Source organism: Argopecten irradians, chromosome 10, assembly GCF_041381155.1.
Source record: "Argopecten irradians isolate NY chromosome 10, Ai_NY, whole genome shotgun sequence".
Classification (NCBI taxonomy): domain Eukaryota; kingdom Metazoa; phylum Mollusca; class Bivalvia; order Pectinida; family Pectinidae; genus Argopecten; species Argopecten irradians.
Genome location: NC_091143.1, coordinates 30,850,667 through 30,863,931, shown reverse-complemented (window position 1 = coordinate 30,863,931; position 13,265 = coordinate 30,850,667). Strand labels below are relative to the sequence as shown.

General features: G+C 35.2%; 1 protein-coding gene across 1 annotated transcript in view; it reads left to right on the top strand.

Annotated features, from left to right (window-relative positions):
- Positions 1–13,265, top strand: part of LOC138333640 (unconventional myosin-Ie-like) — a 49,149-nt gene that overhangs the window by 22,292 nt on the left and 13,592 nt on the right. The window contains 12 exon segments of the mRNA XM_069282142.1: positions 1,119–1,200; positions 1,372–1,478; positions 1,714–1,812; positions 2,637–2,781; positions 3,525–3,639; positions 4,093–4,262; positions 5,248–5,307; positions 5,989–6,074; positions 10,128–10,191; positions 10,193–10,287; positions 11,540–11,694; positions 11,967–12,101. Coding sequence (XP_069138243.1) covers positions 1,119–1,200; positions 1,372–1,478; positions 1,714–1,812; positions 2,637–2,781; positions 3,525–3,639; positions 4,093–4,262; positions 5,248–5,307; positions 5,989–6,074; positions 10,128–10,191; positions 10,193–10,287; positions 11,540–11,694; positions 11,967–12,101 — 1,313 coding nt within the window.

The following is a 13,265-nucleotide window of genomic DNA, read 5'->3' as shown; positions in this document are numbered from 1 at the left end:
CAAATAATTTTATTAATTAATTACTTAAAATGTTAATTTTAATTCATTTTCTGTTGTAAAAGTCATTATAGTGATCATTAATTCAGTCTTTAATTCAAACATCATTGTGGCAATATTCAAAATACCGACGTTTTTGGGGATCCTATTGTGCCGATTTGCCGACAAAAAACTTGCATTTGCTTTGATCATTTGACATGTTCGAACTGTCACTAGCTAAAGAATAATTCTTTTTTCCTGAAAAAAATGTGTGTTTGAACTATCTGTCGGTTCAAATTAATTGTGACATTACCATACAGTTTATATGTAAAGTTAATTAAAATATTGAGTTATTTACTGCATTATTAGAGGCCATGTCACTACGCTGTCACATCTCGGTGATCACGACTGTCAGTGTTGTTTATGGGGCGGGGCTTATGAACTCAGACTCGACCAATCGCCACGCGCACACTGTTATCCCATTCAATTTGTGCCTGTAGTGATCAAAGGAACTTCCTCCGTTTGTCTGGTTACTGCTACACCTGTGCCTTTCGAAGTAATCCTGCGCTGACAGTAAATATTATATTAAAAAGTATTTTTGATAAATAAGTTATTAAATCAATTTTAATCGCTGACTTGAAGATCAGTTGTTTTTTCAATTCATCTTCTGCATGATGTGATATTAATATTTTATGAAAAGTAATTGACGGATTAGGGTAATATGAGTTATCTCCCTTAGATACAGTCTATACTTATTGATAATATGGAGCTAAATAGCAACATATGTAACATATAAAGCTACAATTAAACTTGCCTGAGCAACCTCCTCTGTAAAAAAGACCACTTGCTTACTTAGACCACTTTCTAAGTCCCCCAAAAGGTCAATTTTTATCAAAATTTGATCTTTGTATAAAGACCACCTGGCTATAAAGACAATTTTTCTCTATCTTCAGGGTGATCCTTATAGACAGAGTTGACTGTACATAGTTATGGGATACTTGTACAGCTTATGTATGGATTATATTTCAAGTCTCCAGTGGTATTGTAAAAATTCTAAGTGAATGATGATATTTATTTGGTTTAATTACTTGAGATGAGAAAAGGTTTCAGCTTTGAGAAACATTTGTTTTGCTTTTTTTCAGTGACTATATCAGGAGCCTTTTCCCGGAGGATGTCAGCAAACAAACCAAAGGCCGTCCCAGTACAGCTGGCTCTAAGATTAAGGTACACTCTCAATGCTCTTGACACAAAAGTGTGTTATCAGGACAAAAAAAAAAAAAAAAAACAAAAACATTACAGGTAGTAAATTTATAAAGTCAATCAAGGTATAAAAATTTTCAAGTATAGTTTATTTTGTACTGGTGGTATTATGATTTCTTTTGATATTTTTTTCAGTCTCAAGCCAACAAGCTTGTAGATACATTAATGAAATGCACACCTCATTACATTCGCTGTATCAAACCCAACGAAACCAAACGACCAAGGGACTTTGAGGATAGCAGGTAGTTACAACTTAATGTGTTTGCTATTTATCTAAAAATGTAGTCATAGAGTTATGACTGGCATAGCCTGTTGCTCCAGTGATTTCTAAAATTGTAAAAAAAAAATCAAAAAAAAAAAAAATCATGCTAATGCAAACATTCACTGTATCAAATTGTTGGCAGCGGAGATAATAATTTTGATTTCATTGTTAAATGCTGAAGAATTATTTACTAATTATGTTTACTTGTGTGGCAGAGTAAAACATCAGGTTGAGTACCTGGGTCTGAAGGAGAATATAAGAGTGCGCCGTGCTGGATTTGCATATCGGAGGGAGTTTTCTAAGTTTTTACGAAGGTAAGTCTGAGGCTGGTTCGTCATAGCGCTTACTTGCCTGTCAAATCAGTTCCGGCTTTTTTTGGTCATAGATGATGGGTTTGTGTTTGATTACTTACTTAGAGTAAATGAAAAAGTGATCAGAATAACATTGTAGCATATAGCATAATTATATTAAAGATGCTCCACTGCTGACAAATGGTATTTTTTCACTATCAAAAACAGGAGCAGACGATTTAGTATTTTTCTTCAGTTACAAAAGTTACTTATTTACACCATAAGCACAGTTAAAATATTTGAGCTTCTAATTTTAATTCAAGTTAAAAATATGAAAAATAATTAATTGCATCCTGAAAAAATTCCGTGGCACTCTATCCTATATGGAATGAAGTACTGATTGCGCATGCACCAAAGGTGAAATAAATTATTGTATATTATTTTTTGTTTTAATTAGGCATATTTATACATGATTAAACACCAATTATTGTTCAAATGAAGAATATCATTTATGCTTTGTCAGCGGTGGAGCATCTTTAAAAGCTGTGTCATCAGAGCATTCTTTTCATGTAGGATTGTTTAATTCTCAAGAGACAAAACTTTTATAGGATTTATAGGAAATTGTTAGCATACCTGGTATCATATTGCTTTCTAAGAATAATAAGTTATACAGGAATCTATTCACAGCTATTTAAGATTGCAGAAATTGGATTCACCATAAAATTCAGCGAAATATAATCCCCCATAAATAAAAGCAACAATACATTGTTGAAATAAGAATGATAAATGATTTTGATTTTGCTGAACAGTTGGACTTAATTGATGTTTGTTTTTTCCTTTGAATTTAGGTATGCCATTTTGACGTCAGAGACGTGGCCAACCTGGCGTGGCGACCCCAGACAAGGAATCAAACATCTCATGGACACAGTCAACATGGACAAGGACCAATGGCAACTCGGCAAAACCAAAGTCTTCGTCAAAAATCCTGAATCTGTAAGAACAGAGTTGTGTTTGCTCAGAGCTATGTGTACTGAAACTTTCTAATTATCAGAAAAAAATGCTCTTTATGTGTTCTATATGAAATGTAGGCCACATGTTATAAACAAGTTTCTTTTGTGACTACTTTATTTCTCAATTTTGGTGCTAACCTAATTTCCTGCAGATTAATTTTTCTTGAATTTGAAAATTGAATTGATATACCTGTCATTCTAAGTCTGGCAGATATTGATTTGTGGATAAAAGAAAATAAACTTTCATCAGTTTTCTTAGATTGGAAATTCATGAAAGTAAACTGCATGTGAAAGAAAGTTTGTTTACATCAGCTTTGCTTATGTCCATCCTGTTATGTTGTGCCTTGCCACATCCCGTTGTTTCACATGACGTCATGGTTTTATATGGAGGCAGTGGTACTTATGTCGTGATAAACTTAATTGAGTGAAGTTTTATTTGATTTACTTGGTACTTAGGTTCTAGGTAAATGAAAAATCAGACAAGTCACATAAATGTCAACAAACAAATAAAATTTGAGAACTGTATGCATTTCTGACAAAACCGATTCCAGGCATCATAGAAAATAATGGAGAATGCTTTAAGTTTGAGAAAAATATATTTTTTTTTTAAATTACCCATTATTTCAATATGATCTCTATTGTGTATTTCATAGGTTAAATTCTAGAAGTTACTTTCTTCCTATAAAACTTGTGAATGGTACATGTTTGGTAATCTATATATTACAGCTATTCTTGTTGGAAGAAATGAGAGAACGAAAGTTTGATCATTACGCCAGGAAAATACAGAAAGCATATCGCAAATATCACGCCCGCAAAACATACTTCAAACTCCGAGAGGAAGGTGGGTGCATTGCTGTAGTTAGTTATTAGAAAATGGTACCTTATGATAGTTTTGAAAGTAGTTTTCACGGTTTCTTATTATTGTTATGAAGAGGCAGTCAACAATTTTATTGAAACAACTCTCCTTTTTCCATCTCTCTCCCCCCTCCCTTTTCTGTCTCTAAGGAAAATGAAAAATTAATTTACCGTAAACATTGTGAAATAAATGTTGTTCAAAAACAAAAATGAGCTCCAAATTATGTGTATAGTCAATAACATTCAAATTATTTTCCATGTTCAACCCAATAAGCGTCAAGAGAAGTTGAAAATATAGGGTAAGGGGTGCCTATAGGGATTGGGCACTGATTGGATGTAACACGGTATGTTTGTTTTCAATTTCCTAACAATTAAATAACTCGTACAATTCTAATAAAATATAATTCCTAATAATTAATCTTTTATTTTTCTGTTGCAGCGTCAGACATCTTGTTCCAGAAGAAGGAGAGGCGGCGCTTCAGTCTAAACAGAAACTTTGTTGGCGACTATCTGGGCCTGGACGACCACCCTGGTATCAGGGCGTTGCTAGGGAAACGGGAACGAGTCGAGTTTGCTGATACTGTGCTGAAATTTGACAGACGTTTCAAGGTAAAACTTGTAACTTTAATCCTCAACAATGTATGAATCACTTCGCTATTTTTTTCAGCTACAATGTTTTAAATGTTACATACAGTATAAGTAGTTGAACATACATTATTTATTGTTTTGATTATGATATCATTATTACCAGTGATGTCACAATAGTGTTATTACAAGTGTGTCTGATAATGTTTATGATAAAACAGTGTGGCTTGGCTGAATGGACGAGTTATATGTGATAAATAGAGAAAAACACGGTTAGTATCTTACAATACAAGGTTTATTTTGGTGCAAGACTTAGGAAGGCCGAGATGATGAGGCTCTGCCGAGTTATCTCGGCTTTCAGTGTCGAGCATTCTGTTTATCCTGCAACCATTATGACATTCAAAACAGAAGCAAGTCTCCAGTTATTTACTTGGTTTCGCTAGAAGCAGGACGCTTCTTTGATGCGGAGGTAAAGATTCATTCACTAAACCAAATGAGATTGTACTCCTTTTTACTGCCGTGGGTAATCAATAAGCGCATTCGCAAACAGTATTCGTAATTCTATTCAGTATGTGATATCACTGAAACAAATTGAAAATACTCAAAAAACAATAAAAACCCATTAAAGAATTACTTTATAATACATACCTTTGCCATGAGCCAAGAAAAAGACGACACCGCCATACCAGATTTTCGATATCATAAAAGTGACATCATTCCGGTGAATGTGACGTCACATTTTATCGGGACTGAATGGCGTTTCATTCACCAGAAGGTTCAAGTTCTGGGTCAAGTTTGAAAAAGTTTCGTCAGATATGAAACAAATTCACATTATTGTATTGACGATAAAGCATTTCGTATTGACGGATAAAGCACACGTTTATTTGGCAGTAGTTATCTGTCGGTATGTGAGACAGTCGCAGAATAAAAGCAAATTTAAAGCCAAATCTCTCTAATAAAAACAACAGAATTTCCTCAATGTCGTATATGTTATATTTTCCATCCACAGATTGCAAAGAGGGACCTGGTGCTTACAGCTAAGAGTGTATACCTAATAGGGAGGGAAGTGGTAAGTCAGGAAATGTGCTTACAGCTAAGAGTGTATACCTAATAGGGAGGGAAGTGGTAAGTCAGGAAATGTGCTTACAGCTAAGAGTGTATACCTAATAGGGAGGGAAGTGGTAAGTCAGGAAATGTGCTTACAGCTAAGAGTGTATACCTAATAGGGAGGGAAGTGGTAAGTCAGAAAATGTGCTAACAGCTAAGAGTGTATACCTAATAGGAAGGGAAGTGGTAAGTCAGAAAATGTGCTAACAGCTAAGAGTGTATACCTTATAGTGAGAGAAGTAGTAAGTCAGGAAATGTAACAAGGTATAGATAAATTTTGTTGGTGTATCTCAGTAAAGCATTATATATGATATTTTGAACAGGAATTGGTTTCTTAGACAGACTATTTGATCAAAAATGTATTGCATTTTTAAATACTACAAAGTACTGATGAATGTATACTAATGATCAATATCAAAGTTATCACTTAAAGAAATATTCCTATAATGCATCTTTTTGCATTACTAACTAGCCATTGGTTGATGATTTTTCTCCTAATACTTTGGCTTTCCTTTTCCTCTGATATCTACCAAGTCCTTATGCAGTTTATATTAACCATGACTATTATAAGGACATAATAAAAACTCAATCATATATTTATTAAGATTTTTTTTCTAATGAGTAAAATAAAATACTTTTCCAGATAAAGAAAGGTCCTGACAAGGGAACCATGATAGAAGTAATCAAACGAAGTATACCTATAGAGGAAATAAGTCACGTCTGTATGAGGTAAGGTCTAGTAAAATATACACAAAGTATACCCCTAGAGGAAATAAGTCACGTCTGTATGAGGTAAGGTCTAGTAAAATATACACAAAGTATACCCCTAGAGGAAATAAGTCATGTCTGTATGAGGTAAGGTCTAGTAAAATATACACAAAGTATACCCCTAGAGGAAATAAGTCACGTCTGTTTGAGGTAAAGTCTAGTAAAATATACACAAAGTATACCCCTAGAGGAAATAAGTCATGTCTGTATGAGGTAAGGTGTAGTAAAATATACACAAAGTATACCCCTAGAGGAAATAAGTCACATCTGTATGAGGTAAGGTGTAGTAAAATATACACAAAGTATACCCCTAGAGGAAATAAGTCACATCTGTATGAGGTAAGGTGTAGTAAAATATACACAAAGTATACCCCTAGAGGAAATAAGTCACGTCTGTATGAGGTAAGGTCTAGTAAAATATACACAAAGTATACCCCTAGAGGAAATAAGTCCTGTCTGTATGAGGTAAGGTCTAGTAAAATATACACAAAGTATACCCCTAGAGGAAATAAGTCATGTCTGTATGAGGTAAAGTCTAGTAAAAATATACACAAAGTATACCCCTAGAGGAAATAAGTCATGTCTGTATGAGGTAAGGTGTAGTAAAATATACACAAAGTATACCCCTAGAGGAAATAAGTCACATCTGTATGAGGTAAGGTGTAGTAAAATATACACAAAGTATACCCCTAGAGGAAATAAGTCACATCTGTATGAGGTAAGGTCTAGTAAAATATACACAAAGTATACCCCTAGAGGAAATAAGTCATGTCTGTATGAGGTAAGGTGTAGTAAAATATACACAAAGTATACCCCTAGAGGAAATAAGTCACATCTGTATGAGGTAAGGTGTAGTAAAATATACACAGAGTATACCCCTAGAGGAAATAAGTCATGTCTCTATGAGGTAAGGTGTAGTAAAATATACACAAAGTATACCCCTAGAGGAAATAAGTCACATCTGTATGAGGTAAGGTGTAGTAAAATATACACAAAGTATACACAGAGGAAATAAGTATACCCCTAGAGGAAGGTGTAGTAAAATATACACAAAGTATAGAGGAAATAAGTCACATCTGTATGAGGTAAAAAGTAAAATATACACAAAGTATACCCCTAGAGGAAATAAGTCACATCTGTATGAGGTAAGGTTTAGTAAAATATACACAAAGTATACCCCTAGAGGAAATAAGTCATGTCTGTATGAGGTAAGGTGTAGTAAAATATACACAAAGTATACCCCTAGAGGAAATAAGTCATGTCTGTATGAGGTAAAGTCTTAGTAAAATATACACAAAGTATACCCCTAGAGAGGAAATAAGTCACATCTGTATGACGGTAAGGTGTAGTAAAATATACACAAAGTATACCCCTAGAGGAAATAAGTCATGACTGTATGAGGTAAGGTGTAGTAAAATATACACAAAGTATACTGCTGGAGGAAATAAGTAATGTCTGTATAAGGTACGGTCTAGTAAAATATACACAAAGTATACCGTTAGAGGAAATAAAGTCATGTCTGTATGAGGTAAGGTCTAGTAAAATATACACAAAGTATACCCCTAGAGGAAATAAGTCCTGTCTGTATGAGGTAAGGTCTAGTAAATATACACAAAGTATACCCCTAGAGGAAATAAGTCACGTCTGTATGAGGTAAGGTCTAGTAAAATATACACAAAGTATACCCCTAGAGGAAATAAGTCATGTCTGTATGAGGTAAGGTCTAGTAAAATATACACAAAGTATACCCCTAGAGGAAATAAGTCACGTCTGTATGAGGTAAGGTCTAGTAAAATATACACAAAGTATACCCCTAGAGGAAATAAGTCACATCTGTATGAGGTAAGGTCTAGTAAAATATACACAAAGTATACCCAAAGTATACACAAAGTATACCCCTAGAGGAAATAAGTCATGTCTGTATGAGGTAAGGTCTAGTAAAATATACACAAAGTATACCCCTAGAGGAAATAAGTCATGTCTGTATGAGGTAAGGTCTAGTAAAATATACACAAAGTATACCCCTAGAGGAAATAAGTCATGTCTGTATGAGGTAAGGTCTAGTAAAATATACACAAAGTATACCCCTAGAGGAAATAAGTCATGTCTGTATGAGGTAAGGTCTAGTAAAATATACACAAAGTATACCCCTAGAGGAAATAAGTCATGTCTGTATGAGGTAAAGTCTAGTAAAATATACACAAAGTATACCCCTAGAGGAAATAAGTCATGTCTGTATGAGGTAAGGTGTAGTAAAATATACACAAAGTATACCCCTAGAGGAAATAAGTCACATCTGTATGAGGTAAGGTCTAGTAAAAATATACACAAAGTATACCCCTAGAGGAAATAAGTCACATCTGTATGAGGTAAGGTCTAGTAAAATATACACAAAGTATACCCCTAGAGGAAATAAGTCATGTCTGTATGAGGTAAGGTGTAGTAAAATATACACAAAGTATACCCCTAGAGGAAATAAGTCACGTCTGTATGAGGTAAGGTCTAGTAAAATATACACAAAGTATACCCCTAGAGGAAATAAGTCACGTCTGTATGAGGTAAGGTCTAGTAAAATATACACAAAGTATACCCCTAGAGGAAATAAGTCACATCTGTATGAGGTAAGGTCTAGTAAAATATACACAAAGTATACCCCTAGAGGAAATAAGTCATGTCTGTATGAGGTAAGGTCTAGTAAAATATACACAAAGTATACCCCTAGAGGAAATAAGTCATGTCTGTATGAGGTAAGGTCTAGTAAAATATACACAAAGTATACCCCTAGAGGAAATAAGTCATGTCTGTATGAGGTAAGGTCTAGTAAAATATACACAAAGTATACCCCTAGAGGAAATAAGTCATGTCTGTATGAGGTAAGGTCTAGTAAAATATACACAAAGTATACCCCTAGAGGAAATAAGTCACATATGTATAAGGTAAGGTCTAGTAAAATATACACAAAGTATACCCCTAGAGGAAATAAGTCATGTCTGTATGAGGTAAGGTCTAGTAAAATATACACAAAGTATACCCCTAGAGGAAATAAGTCACATATGTATGAGGTAAGGTCTAGTAAAATATACACAAAGTATACCCCTAGAGGAAATAAGTCACATCTGTATGAGGTAAGGTCTAGTAAAATATACACAAAGTATACCCCTAGAGGAAATAAGTCAGTCTGTCTGTATGAGGTAAGGTCTAGTAAAATATACACAAAGTATACCCCTAGAGGAAATAAGTCACTGTCTGTGTGAGGTAAGGTCTAGTAAAATATACACAAAGTATACCGCTAGAGGAAATAAGTCCTGTCTGTATGAGGTAAGGTGTAGTAAAATATACACAAAGTATACCCCTAGAGGAAATAAGTCACATCTGTATGAGGTAAGGTCTAGTAAAATATACACAAAGTATACCGTTAGAGGAAATAAGTCACATCTGTATGAGGTAAGGTCTAGTAAAATATACACAAAGTATACCCCTAGAGGAAATACGTCATGTCTGTGTGAGGTAAGGTCTAGTAAAATATACACAAAGTATACCCCTAGAGGAAATAAGTCATGTCTGTATGAGGTAAGGTCTAGTAAAATATACACAAAGTATACCCCTAGAGGAAATAAGTCATGGTCTGTATGAGGTAAGGTCTAGTAAAATAATATACACAAAGTATGCCCCTAGAGGAAATAAGTCTTGTCTGTATGAGGTAAGGTCTAGTAAAATATACACAAAGTATACCCCTAGAGGAAATAAGTAATATCTGTATGAGGTAAGGTCTAGTAAAATATACACAAAGTATACTCGTAGAGGAAATAAGTCATGTCTGTATGAGGTAAGGTCTAGTAAAATATACAAGAATCTTTAAAGGAAATAAGAAAAACTCTTTCTGATTATGGTAAGATATCTTGCCGGGTAATCAAATTCTTTTCACATTCCATTCAACGATAAGTGATATATTTCCACTTAGATTACTAAGAAAGCTACAGCTAATAAACTGTGTTGATTTTGTTTATATTACAGTACCCTACAAGATGACCTCTTCGTCCTACATATACAGAATGACTACGCTAGATTACTGGAATATCAGTGGTTCAAGTACAGAATTCCTGGTACAACTATGTCGAAACGCGTGACAAGACAAAACCTACAAGGAGTTACGACAAGCAATTTCAGACGACGTGTGAGAGTCCCTGTTTATATAATTTGGTAGACGTACTAAGTAAAAGCCGGGATTATTCAAATCTTAATCTAGAGATGATAAGACCAGCTAACTCCTGCTCGTGCAGTGAAACCAACGGCTACACATTGCTATCCGTTTCTTTTTATGAAATGGAGAGAAACAATTTTAATCAGGTTGTGTGTTCATGTAGATTGGTATAACACACAAATGTAGAGTGGAAAATAAAACAGTCTGGACCAGCACTCCACAGGCCCTAATGCTGCTTGTTCTTAAATATTTAAATCTAACTGTAGCACTCAGACAGTTGTGTGTCATTTAGATTGGGATATCTCAACAATGAAGAGTGAAATATTTCAGATTGGGATATCTCAACTATGTAGAGTGAAATATTTCAGCTGGTCAGCACTCCATAGGCCTAATGCTGGCTTTGTCCAAAATATTTTATCTATTATGGCCTGGTTGAGAGGGCACTATTGCCTCATAGTATTGTCAAGGGATGGAATAGTGCCCGAGCCGAAGGCGAGGGCACTATCCCATCCATGAGACAATACTATGAGGCAATAGTGCCCTCTCAACCAGGCCATAATGGGTTTAGTACATACCCTGACATGAGACCGTTTTCCATGGCATCGCAAACTTTGAGAAGCACGTCAAGCGATAGGCCTACCTCGCAACGCTATCTTCATTTCCACACCACGTTGTTACATTAAAAGTACAATATATAAGTTGTGGCAGAGATATGGGATTCTATAAAAAAACGGGATTCAACTTCATGAAAATTAAAAGTAGATCAATATAGAACATTAGTGAACAGTCATCTGTAGAAAAACAAGATTTGCTTCCATCCCCGCACAAAACAGCCTGTCCGCCATCTTGACGTCTTGGTCGAAGCGCAACGTTATAATGACGTCATGTAATGGTGACGTCACAATACATTCATGTTCAATTTCGTGCCACTTCAATAGTGCCCGCTTGCCCGGGCACTATTGCAAATAGTATCCATGTGTGTAGCCAATCAGAATCCAGTATTCTGTCACGTAATGCTGGCTGTCTTAAATATTTAAATTTAACTGTTTAACTCAGACTTGTGTAGGATTCTGTTATTCTAAGTTCTGTATTGGTGATTGAATCGAAGAAAGTTTGATACTTTGGCTCTGTAGAGAGGCTACTTCGCTTTTGGTTGATCTTATTTCTATCGAAGTGAAATTGGGAATCCTGGTCACAGCACCAATTTGGCCTTGCTTTATTACAGGTTAGAGTTTCCAATAAAGAAGGAAGGCTGGGGAGGAGGCGGTACGAGAAGCATCAAGTTCAGTAAGTTGGGACAGCCCCAGGATGTAGCTGTGATGAAACCGTCGAGTAAAGTGCTGAATGTCAGCATAGGACCAGGGCTTCCAAAAGACTCTCGTAAGCATGCAGTTTTATACCTATTGTCTCAAAGTTTATGTCAACAGCAAACTTACCATGATAGTTTGATGTTAGTATCAAATTGCAAAATGTCATATTTTGCTCAGGTATCTACGCTAGTCTCGGGTAGTCAGAGAGAGTATCACACTAAATACTATTGGCTAGGGAAGTTTTGTTTTGCTTTGATCTCAAAAATAAAAATAGAGGACAAAACAGAATTTAAAACAGTTATATGATTTGAATTCTTGACATTTTGGTTTTATGTTTAATAGGGCCTGGAAAGAAGAAAATGCACGTCAGTAACGGCACTTTGAGGAGGAAAAACCCACCAAGTAGATCTGCTCCCTCAGCTCCCCCTCCATCAAGAGGAGCTCCGCCCCCACCAACATCAAACCCTCCTAGTCTCAGTAAGTAGGTCAAGGTCTTAGGTTGCTTGTGATAGAGTTAATCTAACGATATTAGACCTCGATATTGGGAAACTTCTGATGGGCAGTATTGAGATCTAATTCTCGACTCTTATATGAGTCTTCGCAAGTTCTGCCCTTGAACTAGGGCGTAAGTTTGATGCTTAATTACGAAGTGAAAACTTACCAGAATGTCAAAAAACATGTATAGCCTTAATCAGTTGTTATCCATGAACATATCCTGCTATAAGAATAGGTATGACATAATATAAATCCACCGAATAATCACATATTTTGTAGGTGACCCATAGCAATCATGTCCAGCGCTGTACAATCTAGGTTAAATTATATTCCAATTTTCGTCACTTCGGGTTTATGAGAATATAGCATGGTGTTTAAAGTGAATGGTGTTTAAAGTGAAAACATAATATTATAATAGGTAACCAAGGTTGTTTAAACACATGAAAACAAGTATTATTTGATGTTTTGTATTTTGGATATAACATGATTTTGGATAATTCTTTCTGGATGTGAAAAGTTAGTGTAAATACAACTTGTTTTGAATTTATATACCGTATTTTCCCTATTAAGAGCGCCTCCTCTAATAAGGGCGCCCCCACGTTTTTTGCTGAAAAAAATCAGCTAATTTCATACAATTTTTGTGCCAGATTGTGACGATTTGTCTTTGCAGACGCTAATAAAATACTGTTTCACATCAATCTGATGCTTAACAGATATCCGATCAGCTATAAATGTATTGCACTGGGCAACTTAGGACATCTTTGCCAAGTGTTTACACATAGAAACAGCGAGAATGCCATGTTCAAAACAAAACGTGTCACTTGAATGCCCCACACACGTGTATGGATGAAGACTAACTGGCAACAACATTTTAGCGATGTCTATACAGGTTTTATGAATACTTACTGTATGTCTATGATAAAGGTTACTAAATAACAGGCATGTTATCATTTCTAAGCATTTAATTGTGTGCTCTTGTCGGTATTTCCCATCTGCCACAAAACGAAAGTAGCGATCGAAAGCACCGTCCGCCATTTTGTGTACGCATGGTAAACAAACAGGCTAGCATAAAATGCCAAAATTCCGTGAAACATACATATTTAACCAATGTTTAATACTTCTGGTGCAAACATTTCTTCATAATTA